Source organism: Cervus elaphus, chromosome 8 (assembly GCF_910594005.1).
Source record: "Cervus elaphus chromosome 8, mCerEla1.1, whole genome shotgun sequence".
NCBI classification, from domain to species: Eukaryota; Metazoa; Chordata; class Mammalia; order Artiodactyla; family Cervidae; genus Cervus; species Cervus elaphus.
In genome coordinates, this window is record NC_057822.1 from 35,936,991 (window position 1) to 35,957,208 (window position 20,218).

General features: G+C 40.2%; 1 protein-coding gene across 1 annotated transcript in view; it reads right to left on the reverse strand.

Moving 5' to 3' along the window:
* The window catches only part of CPS1 (carbamoyl-phosphate synthase 1), a 140,022-nt gene that overhangs the window by 20,795 nt on the left and 99,009 nt on the right, over positions 1–20,218 (reverse strand). The window contains exons 26-31 of the mRNA XM_043910158.1: positions 15,661–15,855; positions 15,171–15,238; positions 13,401–13,476; positions 7,815–7,892; positions 2,008–2,115; positions 283–372 (exon numbers count right to left, since the gene is read on the reverse strand). Coding sequence (XP_043766093.1) covers positions 283–372; positions 2,008–2,115; positions 7,815–7,892; positions 13,401–13,476; positions 15,171–15,238; positions 15,661–15,855 — 615 coding nt within the window. The remainder of the gene's footprint in view (positions 1–282; positions 373–2,007; positions 2,116–7,814; positions 7,893–13,400; positions 13,477–15,170; positions 15,239–15,660; positions 15,856–20,218) is intronic.

The following is a 20,218-nucleotide window of genomic DNA, read 5'->3' on the forward strand; positions in this document are numbered from 1 at the left end:
TTATGATGGTCACTGCATCCATCTACTCTGTACTGTAGGTGGCAGACAATGACCTTCTTTACAGTGGATCAGGGTGTTTACAAGGCTGTCACTGGCACATCAGTGCCTCCAGGACCAGCGCTTTCAAACAACGCAGGTATCATATGCTGTGCAACGCCCCACACTAAGACACACTCAGCTGCCAGGGTCTCGGCTGCGCTGTGGCTGTGTTCACAGAGCGACATAAACCAACAGGTCCTAACACAGCGGTGGGGTCCCCTCAAACAGCTTGGCATTTCTTACCAAGACGTCATTTCCTTTGACAAGAAACTGGACGTTGAATGGGCCAGAGATGGCAAAAGCCTTTGCGATCTTTCGGGTAGCATCCTTCACCTAGATCAAAAGGACAATGATACCGTACTAAAGAACATTCCTCAGTTTAAAAACAAGCAAAAAAGGTACAACATCTTAAATTTAGATTTCTTTCATTTCTCTTTACAAAGAACTACATCTCCACTAATAATGGAGTAATAATAATAATGAAGTAATAATGGAGTAATAATAGAAGCCATTCTTAGGTTTCTATTAACAAAATAATAATTACACTAAATGTTCTAAATATTCACAACAGGACAGCAGGGAAAAGAGCAAATAATGGTACAGGGTTATCTTTCTGCCAAATGCCCCTATCTACCTACCATCATATATTCTGGTTTCATTCTGAGGGCTAAATGGAATCTTTTCAGTCTGGTTGCTTCAGCACCAAAAGCTGCAGTCCAAACTCTGTATCAATCTAATGACCTACCTGCTGAGAAGTACAGGCCCTGAAATTACATGGTACTGCAAAGAGACCAGAGAGATTTCTTTTATGTGCTTTTCTTTTGCCCTGGACTCTGCAAGGGTGGATATTACGGTCAGAAGGAAGCACATTCCCTTGCAGGGAGGCATGTGTCATCTACAGGAATTCCTGTATCCAACCAGAGCCAGAAGGATCACATGCGAAGAGAGGGCACTGGCTGCTGGAATCAGCAGCTCCTCACTCACTGATTTACATGCCTTTGCGGTTCAGCAACTCAATCAGTTGCAAAAGGAAGCAGGGTCCATGACACACTTCAAAATATCGGAGTTTTGAGATCATTTATTCTGATATGAAAAATTGAAGCACATTTGAAATCCCAGGATATTGGTCCTTCATGCTGCTGCTATTGCAAAGCAACCTGCTACCTTTACATTCTAGAACAAGGCAAGACCTTTGGAAACCAGCCCAATGTGCAACTAGCCAGACAAGCTGCCGAGATTCTGATGGCAGGATTATTGGGAAGTCTCATTTAAAAAGCTAATCCTCACCTTACATACCTGAAGACTAAAGGAACATCCCCAACTTATTTATGATGGCAGTCTCTAAGATGAAACCTAGCAATGCATATTGAATACTGAGGCAGAATCATCATTCCTGGAAAGGTCATTAAAGTAGCAGTTTCAAGAGAGGCACTGGAAGAGACATATCTTAAAGTACTTTTTGAGTGAGAGTAAGGGTAGACAGTGAAAACATTGGTTCCAGAAGGTTCTCACGTGACTGTTGCATATCTACTTCTAACTGAGAAATATTACTTTAGGTGCTTCTCACCTGTAAGTGGCTCAAATATTAGAATCATCTGCAGCAGTAGTTGTTCAAATGTAGTCCCCAGACCAGCAGGAATAGCATCACAAGGGAACTCGATAAAAATGTAAATTCTGGGACTCAGAACTACAGAATCAAAACTGGGGATGGAGTCCCACAATCTATGTTTTAACAAGTCCCCCAGGTGGTAACTGTGAGCACAATTAGAGGACTGTTGCACTAGAATACAATCCAGAGTTCTAAAGGGCAGAAAAGGAAGCTGTTATCTTTAAAATACACAGCAAACTCAGAGGAAGAAGTCCCCTTCATAATTAAATTTTACCTGGGGTATGTCCTATCCTACTACTTAGCTTAAAAAACTGCTCTTAATCTTTTCCCCTCTTCCACCTTTATTTATAAATGATGACCTTTTCAATGGCTCCTTGGCTGATGGTTTGTGTGGGCAGCATCAGAGTAGCATCCCCCGAGTGGACGCCTGCATCCTCCACGTGTTCAGAAATGGCGTGGGAGATGACCTGGCCAAAAGAAGATTTGAGAAAGAGTTGTCAGCTCTTCTTCAGTGAAGCTGCTGCCTGGTGTAACCCCTTAATTCTAACAGATACCTCCAGCACTGAGCAGTTTCTTTGCTAAGTCTCCAAAGAGGGGGCAGAAGGAACCACACATGCAGCCTCACCAAGCCTCTCTGTTCAGTGACAGATCACCCTGTGGGGCAGCTGAGAGTGTCTGAGAGCTTACCTCCCTATTTCATTGATTAGAATCGATATAAATGCTAGGAAAAGAAGGCAACTAAGCCAACTCATGGCACTACTGGTAAAGAACCCAACTGCTAATGTAGGAGACACAAGAGACATGGGTTCAATCCCTGGGTTGGGAAAATCCCCTGTAGGAGGATACAGCAACCCACTCCAGTATTCTTGCCTAGAGAACCCCGTAGACAGAGGAGACTTGTTGGGCTACCGTCCACAGGATCTCAAAGAGTCAGACATGACTGGGCAATTGAAACTTTCACACTAAACTTTCAAGCCAACTTGTAATGACTTTTAAGAATAGATAGGAAGCTAAAGCATTCTGGGGGCACTGGAGACATCTTTGTCCTTTCCTTCCAGGTTAAGTTTTAAACACTGGAAAAGACAGGAGAGGAGAATTCAAGCTTAGGTACATGTCATAACTTAGGCAGATCTGAAAGAAAATGTAAGATCTGAAGATCGAGGGATTCTTATCACCTCCACACCATAACCAAATGAGCTAATTTGCCACCTACAAGAGATCTTTAAATGGAAATTTGAGACAGGAGGGAGTGCGTGTTTGGTCACTCAGTCATGTGTGACTCTTTGTAACCCCATGGACTATAGCTTGCCAGGCCCTCTGTCCATGGGATTTTTCAGGCAAGAATACTGGAGTGGGTTGACATTTCCTCCTCCAGGGGATCTTCCCAAAGATAGAAGGAAAACAAGAGGAAAATATTCTTGTCCTCTTTTAAAGGTAAGAAAATCAAGGCAATATAAGAACAAATAATGCAAGTACAAGTGTCTATATGACCAAGACAGGATTTTGAACCCTTATCTGTCAGATTGCAAAGTTTATGGCCTCAGTCACTATAACCTAAATGTTAACAGTATGTGTATCTTCAGAAAATGATAAAGCTGAGAGTAGGGGAGAATAATTGGGTAACTGTAAAAGACTTAAATAAATTACAGTGAAAATTTGTTTGTCAGATTCACAGATGACTTAAAGCAAAGTGACATCTGAGTGCCAGTACTCCTGTTGTTGCTTCCCTGATAGCTCAGTTGGTGAAGAATCTGCCTGCAATGCAGGAGACCCTGGTTCAATTCCTGGGTCAAGAAGATCCACTGAAGAAGGGATAGGCTACCCACTCCAGTGTTCTTGGGCTTCCTTTGTGGCTCAGCTGGTAAAGAATCCACCTGCAATGCAGGAGACCTAGGTTCGATCCTTGGGTTGGGAAGATCCCCTGAAGAAGGGAAAGGCTACCCACTCCAGTATTCTGGCCTGGAGAATTCCATGGACTGTATAGTCCATGGGGTCACAAAGAGTCAGATACAACTGAGCAACTTTTCACTTTCACTTTCATTCTTGCTGTCACTTATGAGTTCTGGGACCTGGGCAAGGTACTTTAGATGTTTAGCCCTGGTTGCCGATAAGACAGGAATGAAAATGGTATCTGCCTCATAGAATGTTTGTAAGGATAATAGAGAACACAAGTGCAGAGTTTGGAATGATATTTAGTGTAGAGTAAGCACTCAAAATTTTTATACTGCCTAGAAATGGGCAGGCAATGTCCCACTGACCAAACCAGTCAGTCCTAAAGGAAATCAGTCCTGAATATTCATTGGAAGGACTGATGCTGAAGCTGAAGCTCCAATACTTGGGCCACCTGATGCGCAGACCTGACTCATTGAAAAAGACCCTGATGCCAGGAAAGACTGAGGGCAGGAGGAGAAGGGGACAACAGAGGATGATATGGTTGGATAGTGTCACCGACTAAATGGGCGTAAGTTTGACCAAACTCCAGGAGATAGTGAAGGATAGGGAACCCTGGCATGCTGCAGTACAGAAGGTCAGAGTCAGAGTCAGACACAAATGAGACACTGAACAGCAACTATGTCCCATTGAGCTCTGAAAACATTGTAACATGTCTGGAGTACTAAGTCCATTTCTGAGTGTGACTCTTTAAAAATTATGTGAATAACCTGAAATACTTTCAAAAGAAGGAATCCAGAATGATAAGCAATGTTGGGATCTAAGAGAAGCTTAGGGAAAGAGCATATCCTAGCAAACTGGAACTAAATAAGGCCAATAGACCAGCATTACTTCACCAGCACAATATTTGAAAAAACACAAATGTATGTAGGCCAGCCTTACATTCTCCACTTCCACATTGGTATAGTCACATTCCTCTTATTTTACACCTCAGTCTCAAATATGTAAAATGTTGAAAAGAGGAAAAGACTATACATATGCTCCATAACTCTGGGGGTCAGGAGGTCAGGGATGAAAATTCTAGGGAGGCATACCTTAGAAAAGGAATATATTAGAAGTCCAAGAAATAAAAGCAAAAACTATATATATATATATATATATATATACACCATATTGCATCTTTTTATGCTTTGTATAACCAGAAAAGTTAAACAGAAAACAAATGACAACTTTCCAGGGATTGGAAGGAAAACTAAGACAAACTGAGACAGCATATTATAAAGCAAAGACATCACTTTGCCAGCAAAGGTCCATATAGTCAAAGCTATGTTTGTTTGTTTTTTCCAGTAATCATGTATGGATGTGAGAGTTGGACCATAAAGAAGGTTGAGTGCTGAAAAATTGATGCTATCGAACTGTGGTGCTGGAGAAGACTCTTGAGAGTTCCTTGGACTGCAAGGAGACCAAGCCAATAAATCCTAAAGGAAAACAACACTGAATATTCATTGTAAGGACTGATGCTGAAGTTCTAATAATTTGGCCACGTGATGTGAAGAACTGACTCATTGGAAAACACCCTGATGCTGGGAAAGACTGAAGGCAATGGGAGAGGAGGGCAGCAGAGTATGAGGTGGTAGATAGCATCACCGACTCAATGGACATGGATTTAGCAAATATTTCATGCACAGAAGGGCTCAATAAGGGACAGAAATGGTATGGACCTAACAGAAGCAGAAGATATTAAGAAGAGGTGGCAAGAATACAAAGAAGAACTGTACAAAAAAGATCTTCATGATCCAGATAATCATGATGGTATGATCACTCACCTAGAGCCAGACATCTTGGAATGTGAAGTCAAATGGGCCTTAGGAAGCATCACTATGAACAAAGCTAGTGGAAGTGATGGAATTTCACCTGAGCTATTTCAAATCCTGAAAGATGATGCTGTGAAAGTGCTGCACTCAGTATGCCTGCAAATTTGGAAAACTCAGCAGTGGCCCCAGGACTGGAAAAGGTCAGTTTTCATTCCAATCCCAAAGAAAGGCAATGCCAAAGAAAGCTCAAACTACCGCACAATTGCACTCATCTCACACGCTAGTAAAGCAATGCTCAAAATTCTCCAAGCCAGGCTTCAGAAATACATGAACCAAGAACTTCCAGATGTTCAAGCTGGTTTTCGAAAAGGCAGAGGAACCAGAGATCAAATTCCCAACATCCGCTGGATCATCAAAAAAGCAAGAGAGTTCCAGAAAAACATCTATTTCTGCTTTATTGACTATGCCAAAGCCTTTGACTGTGTGGATCATAATAAACTGTGGAAAATTCTTAAAGAGATGGGAATACCAGATCACCTGACCCGCCTCTTGAGAATCCTGTATGCAGGTCAGGAAACAACAGTTAGAACTGGACATGGAACAACAGGCTGATTCCAAATAGGAAAATGAGTACGTCAAGGCTGTATATTGTCACCCTGCTTATTTAACTTATATGCAGAGTACATCATGAGAAATGCTGGGCTGGAGGAAGCACAAGCTGGAATCAATATTGCCGGGAGAAATATCAATAACCTCAGATATGCAGATGACACCACCCTCATGGCAGAAAGTGAAGAAAAACTAAAGAGCCTCTTGATGAAAGCAAAAGAGGAGAGTGAAAAAGTTGGCTTAAGGCTCAACATTCAGAAAACTAAGATCAGATCATGACATCCGGTCCCATCACTTCATGGTAAATAGATGGGGAAACTGGAAACAGTGGCTGACTTTATTTTTCTGGGCTCCAAAATCACTGCAGCTGGTGACTGCAGCCATGAAATTAAAAGACACTTACTCCTTGGAAGGAAAGTTATGACCAACCTAGACAGCATATTAAAAAGCAGAGACATTACTTTGTCAGCAAAGGTCCACTAGTCAAGGCTATGGTTTTTCCTACAGTCATGTATAGATGTGAGAGTTGGACTATAAAGAAAGCAGAGCACCATATAATTGATGCTTTTGAACTGTGGTGTTGGAGAATACTCTTGAGAGTCCCTCGGACTGTAAGGAGATCCAATCAGTCCATCCTAAAGGAGATCAGTCCTGGGTGTTCATTGGAAGGACTGATGCTGAAGCTGAAACTCCAATACTTTGGCCACCTGATGCAAAGGGCTGACTCATTTGAAAAGACCTTGATGCTGGGAAAGATTGAGGGCAGGAGGAGAAGGGGACGGCAGAGGATGAGATGGTTGGATGGCATCATTGACTCAAAGAACATGGGTTTAGGTAGACTCCGGGAGTTGGTGATGGACAGGGAGGCCTGGTGTGCTGGGGTTCATGGGGTCGCAAACAGCTGGACACGACTGAGCGACTGAACTGAACTGAAGGAGATGGTGAAGGACATAAAGGCTGGAGTGCTGTAGTCCATGGAGTCACAAAGAGTCAAACATGACTTAATGACTAAGCAACAAAAGGGTGCTTAATCTGTAGATTATATAAGAGGTCATCATTACTATAAATATATTTTTTTAACAACACTACCTTGAACTGTTAATCTGGAAGACAAAAACAAACAGAAAAAAACTTCATCATTTTCAGTAGAGTGTAAAGTAGAAGATTAAGTCCAAGATAAAATCCATTTTATTTCCTTAAAGCAAATAGAATGACATGGACTCTAAAATATGTTTCTCTGTTTCAAGATAAGTAATAAATGCCTTACTAGTACAACCTTAAAACTAAAGAAAAGCATTCTACATACTTTCATTTCTCCCTGAAGTCAGAGACATTGATTGTATTAGTAATACCAGATGTGATATGGTAAGTCAATTTTATATTATTATCTTTATCCATCAGCTCTGTTTAGTTTTTTCTTTTTTAACCCAGTAAAAAGCGGGAGGGTGGAAAATCAAGAGAGACGAAGAAGTAGGGATTCAGTTAGGAACTTCAGAAAGGAAGGTATCAGATTTTTTTATGATATCCACTGAAACATAAAAGCAAACCCACAGACAAAGGAAAATTAGAGAGAAAGTCTATTCAAAAAGAATGAGTACAGGATGGTAATTAATTTTGAATATCATCAAAGAGAAATTCTAGCGACATGAAAAGCAGAAGAAATGATACCTATGACACAACTGAATTGTCAGTGAATTTGAACACTTTTTGGACTGAGCAGCTTCTCCATTATTATTAGAGACCTATTTTGTAGAAATCGTGAGCTCTAATCTGCACTGTGTTTCTAAATTCCCAAGGAAAAAAATTGATGGGAAGGCAGGGATGGGGGAAGTGGGGGGTGATAAAACACTTACTCGTCCGTCTTTGCCAACAGCATCCATTTCCACTTCCCGGGCCCCCTCAATAAATTTTGTCAGCACTACTGGGTGTTCCTGTCATCAAGGAAAACAGAGGGGTAGAACCTTTAGCTGAAATTTTATGTAAAGTGTCAAGTAAATCATGTACCTTAAGTCAATACTTGGAAAAAACTGCTCAACACACAGCCCAAACTCATTAGCTAATTTGTTTGGTAAGAACTAGGTCACTCTCTGCTTACAGTGAGGAAGAGGAAATCTTCCTCCAATTTTGAGTCCTCAGTGAATTGAACATGAGTTTTGAAATTTCAAATGTAGATTCTAGGTGAGTTAGAGAAAAAAAGGAAGCAAATGAGAGGGCAGAATGGGGTTCCTTTTCTTGTCTCCAGCATTATAAATACCTCTCTATTTTATTTATATCAGTTTTTGGTTCAGGTATTTTTTCTCTTCCTACACATCTTTTCCAATCACAACAATTTCCTCAATCACTTCTCTACATGAGAATTGAGAATGCACTTAGGAGAGCAGTATTTTGTTTCAGTTTCGTTAGACCAAAGATGGAATTATTTACCTGAAATTGGAATCACTTCTACAATATGACGTTTGCAACTGCAAAATCAAACATTCTTCTCTATTAATCTTAAAACGGTCTTCCTTTCTCAGCTGTTTCAGACTCCTTAATATTCTTGAACTTCTTCCCACACTCAGTTTCTCCACAGCAGTACTGCAATGCCCTCCACAGCCCAATCACTACGTGCTTTTTCCAAACTAAATGAAGTGGTCGAATGAAGACCTCCGGAGTTTAAACATCTCTTCCCCTCCTTGCGCGAGACCCTAGCACACTGCACACTTGCTGTTTTCCTGTTAAAACCTGCCTTCACCTATCTCCATGCCTCTGCTCCCGAAGTGTACACCAGCTTCTCTCCTCACTTCATCTTTCAAATTTCAACCCATCCTTCAAGGCCTGGCTCCAATACCACCTCCTCCCTGAAGCCTTCTCTAAACATCTCTCTTTGTTCTGAACACAAACCCCTTTTGCCCACTATCATGGAGTTCATCATCTTTTGCAGGTGTGTTGAATTTAATATATCTTATCTCCTTTAGCAGAACACTTTAAATAGAATGTAATTTAGTGAAAAATTCAAAATAACCCATATCTTATGCCATAAATAAGCTGTTCCCTTGTTAAATTTATTGTTAAATGAAGAAACTTTCCCCACTCCCTTTTCTTCAAAAGCCTATTAGGCATTAAACTGTTGATTAGCCACACACACACACAAACTTTTTAATCTCTGTTCCTTCTTTTTAAAATATTGAATATTTAGTGTTCGCAGGCCTGGTAGAGCTGTATTGGGACCTTTGTGGGAATTTTCCACAAAATATATAATGATAACAATATAACTGCAAAAAAGAAGAGATAAAGTTCAATAGTTGCCTTAGTTTCTCTAGCCAAGTCTAAGACAGGGGTTCTTGTTCAAATGATTTATTAAAGGATTGAGAAAAGCAGGATGGGACACAGGGAAAAAAACTAGGTAGTTTGTGGGGTTAATGGGGACTGGATTCAGCTTTACCCCACAGGGAGTTCTGAGTTACAGCACAGAGTAAGTCCTAACTTGAAGCAAAGGGCAGTCACTGTCCAGGGCTTGAGGGTGGTGGTGAGGTGAGGGGTCTTGCTTCCTGTTGCCAGAAGCTCCCATTTGACTGAGAATAGTTATCCTGAGTGGCACAGTGGTTAAGAAGCTACCTGCCAGTGCAGAAGAGGTGAGTTTGATCCCTGGGTCGGGAAGAGCTCCTGGAGCAGGAAATGGCAACCCACTCCAGTATTCTTGCCTGGGAAATTTCAAGGACAGAGGAGCCCGGTGGGCTACAGTCCATGGGGTCACTAAGAATCAGACACGACTTAGTAACTAAACAATGACAAGTTATCCTGAGAAACGTAGCCGGGAGGCATCAGCAGCCATCACAGCAGCTAGGGGATGGGTGCTCCCACAGGGAAAGGATCTGAGAAGGCAACAACATCATCCTCCATCTTGACCAATTAAACACATTTATAAATAGCCCTTACTATGTTGCTTAGCAGCTGCTGCTGCTAAGTCGCTTCAGTCGTGTCTGACTCTGTGCGACCCCATAGATGGCAGCCCACCAGGCTCCTCCATCCCTGGGATTCTCCAGGCAAGAACACTGGAGCGGGTTGCCGCTTCCTTCTCCAATGCATGAAAGTGAAAAATGAAAGTGAAGCCGTTCAGTCGTGTCTGACTCTTAACGACCCCATGGATTGCAGCCTACCAGGCTCCTCAGTCCATGGGATTTTCCAGGCAAGAGTACTGGAGTGGGTTGCCATTGCCTTCTCTGCTTACTATGTTGAGGGAGAAGATTTCTTAATAAATTTCGACCTTTCAGCAGTTGGCTGTCTTAAAGCACTTTCTTCCTTAGGTATCCATGATCACATTTTCATGTTTCTTTCTCAGACTCCATGGTTCTTTCTTCCCTACTCAGCCCTCAAATGCCAGTATTCTTTTCATCTCTTATCTTAACTGTTACTTTTCCTCTATACTCTCCCCAGTGACTGCTTCCAATCTTAAAGCTTCAGTTACAATAATATGCTATTGACTTCCAAATCTATATTTATCTCTCTCTCTTTAGCTTGACCCTCAATTTCAAGTCTATATAACCCTCTCCTTTCAAAACATCTCTATCCGAACTCTTCACAGGCACCACATATTCAAAAGGTCAAAAATTAAATATGATTTTCCCCTCTAAAATCTCTCCTTAAATGTTCCTTGTTTCAATAAACGGTGCCTCTGTCCATCCAGTTGTCTAAGGCGGAAACTCAGGAATCATCCTTTATCCTCTCTTCATCCTCCATCTCCATCCGTTCACATCCTGAATGCACATCCTCAATATTTCTAGAACACATGCCCATCTGTACTATCACTGATCTTTTTTTTCTTTTCTTGCCCCAACACATGGCATGTGGGATCTTAGTTCCCCAACCAAGGATCATACCTGCACCCCTTGTCTTGGAAGTACAGAGTCTTAACCACTGGACTGCTAGGGAAGCCCATTTACTCTCATTATTCTTTTATATATATATACTTGCATTTATTTATTTATTTTGGGGTGTGCCAGGTCTTCATTGCTGCAAGGGCTTTTCTCTAGTTGCAGCAAGTGGGGGTTACTCTCCAGTTGCGGTGCATGGGCTTCTCACTGCGGTGACTTCTCTTGTGGCAGAACAAGGGCTCTAGGGTGTGAAGGTTTCAACAGTTGCAGCAAGAAGGCTCAGTAGTTACAACTCCCAGATCCGGAGCACAGGACCAATAGTTGTGATGCATGGACTTAGCTGCTTCATAGCATATGGGATCTCCCCGGATCAGGGACTGAACCTGTGTCTCCTTCCCTGGCAGGTGGATTCTTTACCACTGAGCCACCAGGGAAGCCCTACTATCAGCATTCTGATCCAAGGCACTGTCATCTCTACCCTGAGCTTCACAATAGCCTCCTAACCTCTTTCCATGAATTCAGTCTTGTCCCAGATTTATTTCACTCTCTGTACTGCAGAAGAGAAATTTTTCTTAAACTTTCAATTGCTCCTTTTTAAAAGTGGAAGCATAATTGATTCACACTGTTGCATTAGTTTCAGGTGTATAGCACAGTGATTCAGTATTCAGAAAATATGACTAAAATCTAAACTCAATGACCAACAAGTTTCTCTCTATATGCTCCTTCACTTTCTACTCTATCACCATTATAATTAACACTTCCTACCATGTTTGGCATCCTAGCCAAAGTGAGTGCTTTATCAGTTTCTAGAAACTTCATGCCCTTTCTCAGCTTCAGGCCTTTATACTCGCTGTTCTTTCTTCCTTCATACCCATGATGCAAACCTTTTATTTCTGAATCAACAATTCTGAACCAAATCAAAAGTCCTTCTTCAGGGACTGGCCCCCAATTCTTTTATACTTTCCCTCAACATCATGTATTTTTGCTCATCATATTTAATTATAATTATTTGATGTCTTATGTTCCTAATAAACAGAGTCATCCGTGAGTACAGAGACTCTCTTTTCATGAATGTAATTCCTGATTCTGAGAATACTGCCTTTATATAGCAGGTGCTAAATATGAATGGATACAAGATAGCTCATCGAACCTGGGTCTCCTGCATTGCAGGCAGATTCTTTACCATCTGAGCCACCAGGAAAGCCCTACATAGCAGGTCATAATGAGTGCTAGTATTATTCTAAGTTCACTGAATCGAGAATCCCAGGTCCTGCTGTAGTTTAATGGAAGACTTCAACCTAGTACTCCATTAGGACATCTCTATATGCAACTTTGGGCCTGTTAGGATTCTATCCATATGTAGCAGAAAAAAAAATATTTTAAAAATATTCTACCAAATAGAGGGCCTATGAAATCCAATATCCCAGACAGAGAAAACCTGCCTCATCACTCACATGAGACCAGCTGCGTGTAGCTGCTGCTTTCTCAAACCATGCGAGGTGCAGGATCCCTCTCAGGGAGTGCAATAAAGAGGACCATGTCTGACTTCAGAACACATTAATGAAACCTGGCCCGTTGGAGAGAGTCCCTCCTTAGCTATCTAACTTTCACACAAAAGTGAATTCAAAATCCACTTGGTTGCTTTTTTTTTTTTTTTTTTTTTACTCTTTGTCTCTCCTCACTCTTTATCGTTATCCACTCTTTACACTGAACAAATTTCTATGGGGAGCAGCTACCACACAGAGAGGAAGCCCTGCTTCATGTGCGTGGGACTATCCACACTCTTTATTCCTCTTTGAAGTGCCTCTGATTTCACTTCTTGGCTCCCTTCAAACTCCACTTGCCTAACATCAAACTCTTCTCTATGAGTTGTGCTTTCTCTCTCTCTCCTTTTTTTCTTTTAGCCCCAACTAGCTTTTGAAAGCTTTTAAAAAGAAAACGTTACTTTTATCCTCTACAGTATGAGGTCTGCAGATCAATAACCCCACTGGGTAAATCTTAAATGGATCACACTGAGGTAATGCCGAAGGAGAAAGTAAAAGCTGGGGGCAGTGGAGGAAGGTGGTTGAGTGGCCAGAAAATTATAAACATTTTCATTAACTTACAAATGGAATGTACCAGAACAAGAAAAATCAATAGGTGAGTGAGGGGATTTACTGTTAAAGTTGCAGGGTTGACTAAGGCAAAGAACATCTCCCCAGGTATGAGAATTAAAAATCAGGGAAGTCTTCACTTGTTCATGATGACCATGGTTGAGCTGCCCATAAGGCTGGAAATCCCATGGGTAATTGACCAGCATCTAACTCATGAACAGACAAGGTTCATGCTTATTCAGCCTTGCTCCTGGAGACTAAAATTGTATAAAACTCTATTATGATAAAATATTCACTGGTCTTCCCCTTCTTCCATTAACCCCAAGGATCCAAATACAATTAAATGCATTTGCGTTTTCTCATTTCTGTATTTAGGAGAATAATGGGTAGAAGCAAAAAAAGGAAAAACATCCTGTGCAAAGGAAAACAGCATATAAAACAAGTAGCAATTAACAGAAGAGGTAAAAGTCACCAAGAGGAAACAGGACGCTACCTGAGAGACTCTAGTGGCCTCCTCTAGGAATTTTTTCATCTCATCCTCGGAGAACACCACATTCATGGCAGACCCGCTGAGTGAGAAGGGGGAAAAAACAAAAACAAAGGAGTCAGTTTCTTTCACCACTTCAGAAGTAAAATATGCTAGACACGATTGCTTCTCAGAGTAGTTTCAGGCAAACTCTAGTTCCAATTTACGCTAACTAAGAAGGTGTCTCTTTCTACATTGAAACTTTATATAATCAACAGGACAATCAACCAAAGTAAAAAGTCCCTCAGGTTGGGGACGGGGGAAGCGGGTGAGAACTGTGACAATATCCAAAGAGAACAATGGTAGGTCTTAGAGATGACACATTCTCAAGGTTCACCCTTTCTCTTTATTGTTTTAACTCCTAATTCTGGTTCCAGGTAACACTGAAAACTGTAACAAGATCCCTGCCAGGACATAGTTTTCTAAACTTGTATCTTCAGAGTTCCCTACCTGCAGCAGGTTTTAATCCACAAATATGCTGTCAAAGCAGGTCATTCCACTATCTTAGCTGGGTTACAAAAGAATCAATTTTTTTTAGTAACACTTGCTAATGTAATGTACAGTATCTGACTGAAATGTATTCAATCGTGTCCTTTCAAATTCTTGAGAAAGAATACTATCTGAAATCAATTTATTCAGAAAGCTGGCATTTGCAGAATGGGATAGGAGGGGAGGAAAGAAGGAAGACTAGGAGGAAGGGAAGCCATAAGGAAGAAAAATGCCACTTTCTACTTCCCTTTAAAAAAGCAGCATTTGCCTTACCTTTTCTACTATACTGCAAATTTTATGCATAAAGTGCTTTCAATTTCTTCATCTATTTAAGGCAAGAAGGCTAAGGTAATAATGATGTTGATAATTCACAGCCTAAGAAACTAAAAGATATGGACTGAAATGATGAGAAGAAGCACAGAAGTCAGAGTTGCTTTCTGCAATCCTCCTTAAATGTCTGTGTTGTTGAAATTAACTTACATTAATACCTCAGAGAAGTAGTATTATCAGAATGTGGTTTACACAAAATGTCATTTAAATAAAAAGGAAAGTTTTCCACCTCATTTGAAATTTTTCATTATTTTAAAGGATCCCATCTCCAATTCCATTTACACTTTCAAATTGTGCACAGCAAATTATGCTTCTCTTATTATCCCCTGTTCACTGAAATTGTTCCTCACATGTGGTAACATCTGAAGAAAATAAGTAACAAGTGACAGCTTCTCCTTTGATGGTAAAGCTTAGTTTCCAAGTTTATTATAAAAGACACTGTCCATGTCTTCCAATGTTATAATTCCCTTATTAAAAATTCTGATCTCAAAAAGAACCCCACAATATTCAAACCACCAGCACTATTGGAAGGAGATGACAAGAGTCAAAGATTAACTTTCATTTCTGAGGTTCAGAAAACAGACGCTGGTGAGAGACACCCCAAGCTTGTTTTGTTTTTGCTCTTCGGTTTTTTAAATTGTCCTCTTCTCTAATGTAAAGGTATCCTCACTTTTCTTGGCAAGAAGAGGGCGGAAGCCTAGCTTCTAAGATGTAGGACTGGAGACACGGTTGTCAGTCCCATAAGGAAAAGCACTACGCTGAGGAACAGTGCCCAGCTCTTCACCCTAGCCATGTTGGAGTGGGGATTATCAATGGATTTTCAAATTACTACACTTCAAAGCCTAGTGCTCCTAGCACACAGAATGCAGTTTGGTATCTCCTATTTTTAAATAATTGCTTTAGAACACAATATATTACCTCAAGACATAGGAAGGTCGCAACAAGCAGGGGTAGCCCACAGACTTCGCAAATTCCACTGCCTCATTCTAATTAACAGAAACAACAACAAAAATGCATGAATAGTGTAAAATAGTCAATAAAAATGCAGAATGGTATCATTAGAACAAGTGGTAACTCAACTCCTTTTATTCTTCCTCTCAAAAGACACCATTAAAATGTAAATTGGACATAGAAATACATAAAATTTCTAGTTTCTAATTCTAAATATCAAATCTAGTTCAAAAATAGTGTGAACTTCTTTTCATTGTCGGAATCTTAATGAGACTACTCCTATCAATTTATAACCCGCATTTAACTGCAATCATGGAAATACAGTGACTTTAAAACGCAAATTCACTCAGTATAGTGTATTCTATCTGCTCTGCAGTTAACATCTACAGGAGCTAGCATTCAGGTCATGACTTTTCAAAGGGAAATGTTAAAAACAGACATGTGGTTCTCTTCTTACCAAAGTGTTGACAGCTTTCCACGGTGCCTGAGCCACCTTCAGCTCATCCAAAACAGCTGAGAAGATGGAGCGATCCTCAGCCCTGTCAATCTGCAGAGGGCTCGTGCCCATGATCTTGACGCCATTCTTGTACAGGGGGACCGCCAGGTTGTTTGGAATCTGGCCCCCAACTGATATGATGCAGCCACCACATGCCTGAAAAATATGCCCTCAGTATCAGCTACTGGATGATGAACAACTGTGCTAATACTACTGCCTCCATTTCCTTACCAAAAATGCAGAACACGATCGTGATATTTTCATTATTTCCATCAATGGAGAATATTAAGTTATGCCACAGAGAGATAAACGGATTTCGTCCTGACTTTCCAGGTATACACACACACGCATAGGCACACTAGTCACTCAGTCGTGTCCACCTCCTTGCAACCCCATAGACAGGAGCCTGCCAGGATCCTGTCCATAGAATTCTCCAGGCAAGAGTACTGGAGTGGGTAGCCATTCCCTTCTCCAGGGGATCTTCCCAACCCAGGGGTCAAACTTGCATGTTCTGCATTGCAGGCAGAGTCTTTACTGTCTGAACCACCAGAGAAGTCCCCAGGCACACACCATCCAAAAATCTTTGTTAAGACTCCCGGAAAACTACCTGTGATTAGCATGAAAGATTCCTGTATATGATTGCCAAGTACGACTTCCATACAATTGCATGTCAATATATGACTTTTGCATGTGTGGCAATTAGAAAATCAAGTCAATGAATATTTCCATCCTGTACTTTATATTATATTCAATTAATTCTTGAACTACTGTTGTAATTTCCTGAATGGATACAGATCTCTCCTTTTAACATTCATCTCTGCTGTTCCTCTCCACTCCAGCACTTCACATTCAGATTGTGCATGCATGCTAAGTTGCTTCAGTCATGTCCAATTCTTTGTGACCCCATGGACTGTAGCCCGCCATGGACAGGCTCCTCTGTCCATGGGATTCTCCAGGCAAGAATACTAGAGTGGGTTGCCATTTCCTTCTCCAGGGGATTTTCCCAACCCAGGGATCGAACCCACGTCTCTTATGTCTCCTGCATTGGCAGGCATGTTCTTTTACCACTAGTGCCAAATGGGAAGCCACACATTCAGATTAATTGTTCATAAGACTCCTCACCAAGTTACTCCTATATTCAGAGTTCTACAAATGTTTCCGTTGCCTACAGGATAAAGTGCTAACTCTTTACCACCGGGGCCATTAAGACTTTCCAGTCTATTCTACAGTCACTCCTCTCAGCGCCAGGAAGACCACCTACCCACTGTCACCACCTACATGCATCCCCACCAGCAAGCTCCCTCACCACTTAACCTCTCCCGGCCTTGTTCCCTTCCTTCCTTCTCCTTCCCCTTATCTAAACTAACCAGCCCTGAAATGCAGTATGAATCCCAATTCTCACTTTGACATCCTCTCCCCTTTACTGCTGCCTTGGTGCCTGTCTACAGTACCCATAACTGATTTTACTTCCTATTTCTGTACTATTTGCCTTATAAGCAGTCCTTGAATCATTAACATTAATCTCCTATGCATAGTCAAAACACTGTTTTTTTTTAAGCCCACCAAATCTCAAATTTCTCAAGACTAGTGTTATGGAGATGATGGGGGAGTCAGTGAGGGATGGTGGGGAATTGGATTTGGACTTAGAAGTCCCTCCCCTTCCTGGTTCCCTCTGTGAAACTCTCCCTGGGGTTCCATCTCCTTGTCTATAAAATTAGGATAATAATACCTGCCTATTTCATAAGATTTCTATGTATGTAAATCAAATAGGATAATAAACATTAAAGGTGTTACACCTTGTAAGTGTATAAATAAGACATTATTATTTATATTAGAAAATATTACAGTATCAGATAGGCCATTGATCATGGCATAACTTGTCTTTGTCTTAACAACCTACAAATGAATATTACTGAAGTAATAGATGGCACTAGTGTTAAAGAATCCACCTGCCAATGCAGGAGACATAAGAGGCACAGTCTCAATCCCTAGGTGGGGAAGATCCCCTGGAGGAGGAAATGGCAACCCTCTCCAGTATTCTTGCCTTGAGAATCCCATGGACAGAAGAACCTGGCAGGCTTCAGTCCATAGGGTCACAAAGAGTTGGACATGACTGAGGGGACTTAACATGCACACAAATTTTTTTTTTTGTCACTGAAATTATTCTGTAATATTATTGAAAGGGACAAAACTAATTTCTCTCTGATAAGAGAAATTATATACTGCCTAAGCAAACACCCTGCAACTGAGTACTTAAATGCATTGTAAACATTATGGAAAATAACGGTCCACATTTCTGCATACTTATGAGTACACTTAAGCTGCTTTTATCATCATTTTTATGTTCACTATTTATTTTTTGCAAAACTTTTAATAAAAATTATTCTCTTAACTATCGTATTTTTATTTGCTTATTATTTTAGTTTATTAGTGGCATTAATATTTTAGAGACCTAGAAACTAATTCTTCAATTAAATATTAAATATATACAAAAAGTCTCATGTGAAATTCTTCAAAAATAAATTCTAAAATTAAGAGAGAAGTAACCAGCTATGAGCAAATATTAGAGTCAATTGGACTAAAATAGGCATTTAAAGATGAATAAAAAAGCTGTGTGTAATAAATACATCAGTAGTTTCCAAAATAACTCTATGGAATTGATTTCAATTTTTCAATAAATTAACAATGTTAGAAACAATAATATAAACTGCTTCTCCCGTTTAGTGCCCAACTGTTTGCAACCCCATGGACTGTAGCCCACCAGGCTCATCTGTCCACGGGATTTCCCAGGCAAGAATACTGGAGTGGGTTTCCATTTCCTTCTCCAAGGGAACTTCCAGATCCAAGGACCAAACTGTGTCTCCTGCTTGGCAGGCAAATTCTTTACCACCGAGCTATCTGGGAAGCCCCATACTATAAACTACTACCATTTAAATACTTTGTGTGTGTGCATGCTGAGTCACTTCAGTCATGTCTGACTCTGTGACCCTAAGGACTGTAGCTCATCGGGCTCCTCTGTCCGTGGGATTCTTCAGGCAAGAATACTAGAGAGGGTTGCCATGCCCTCCTCTAGGGGATCTTCCCAATCCAGGGATTGAACCTACATCTTTTATGTCTCCTGCATTGACAAGTGGGTTCTTTACCACTAGGGACACCTGGGAAGCCCATTTAGTACATTACTATACACCTAAACTACATTTTGACCTTCATGGTTTTCACTCTGAGGCAGTTATTACTTATCCCTATTTTACAGCTAAATAAACAGGCTTGGTGAAGGTCAAGTGGCTTGCTGATATTTCTTATCTAGCAAACACAGAATTACTTGAATATGATTCTGCATATTGTAAAGCAGTTATGCTTACCTAATATGCCAATCCTGTTTTTCTGGCTTGTTTCAAAGGTGGTTAATGTTAAAGGGTAGAAGAGACATTTCTAAAACATTCTTTTTGAGAAGTGGTAGATAGAAACACTTTCACTCCAATATCCTAATCTCATCATTGACCTCCAAAAATAAAGACCATTACTTGGAAGACAAATCATGCCCATAGGAATGTTTTAGAGTAACGGTGTGATGGTTGAGTGAAGATTTTGCCCGCACAGCAAAGGGAATTCAGTAAAAGAGAACATATTTGAGGGATGAAGTTAATAGATGAGAATTTTGTGGAAGAATTTTATCTTAGATTGGTCCCAACTCTAAGCACAGAGCTTGTAGAGACTAAGAGAAGAGAATCTGGTATCCTACACAGATGAATTAATATCATATACAATCACTTACACTTAATTTCAAGTAATTTACTGAAACAAAATATTCTAAAATGCAGATTTGTTTCACAGATTTCTAAATATGCTAGGCCTAAAATAATTCCACTAGGCTCCCAAAGTTCTACTGATATTACCTAAACTTGTTTGTAGCTCAGTTTCCTAGTTTTTAAACCTGATATCATGAAGCTAAGGTATCACCTTACAAAAATATTTCTGCAATAATCTTTAAGCTGAAATCCCACCACAAATTTATTTTCAGTGGTGAGGAATTAACAGAAAATACTTCAGATGTATTTCAGGTCATTTCAGTTTCTTTTATACATTAATCACTTATTATAAGTGATTATATAATCAAGTGATTATATAATCAATTATATAAATAAGTCAGTCCTTATTTTACAGATAAATTAAATGTTTTAATATAGACAGAATGCAATATAAGAAAGTTTGTCTTACTAACAGAAATATCATTTACTTCAAAAAAAAATAGCCCTGATTTTTGTAATTTCATGTATTTTCTCTAATTTACACCTTCACTATTTATACATCCATCAGTGAGGTTGCACATGCATTATATTTCAATAATTCACATTTTAGTAAAACATTTGTAACATTTCAGACAGAATCTTAAGACAATATTTAATTGCAATGAAACCAAATGCTAGGAATAAAACCCAATTCTAGTTTAGAGTGATCCATTCCCTGAGGTGCTTTGCCTGTCACTAATTCATGTCTGTCACTCTTTCATTCACTTAAC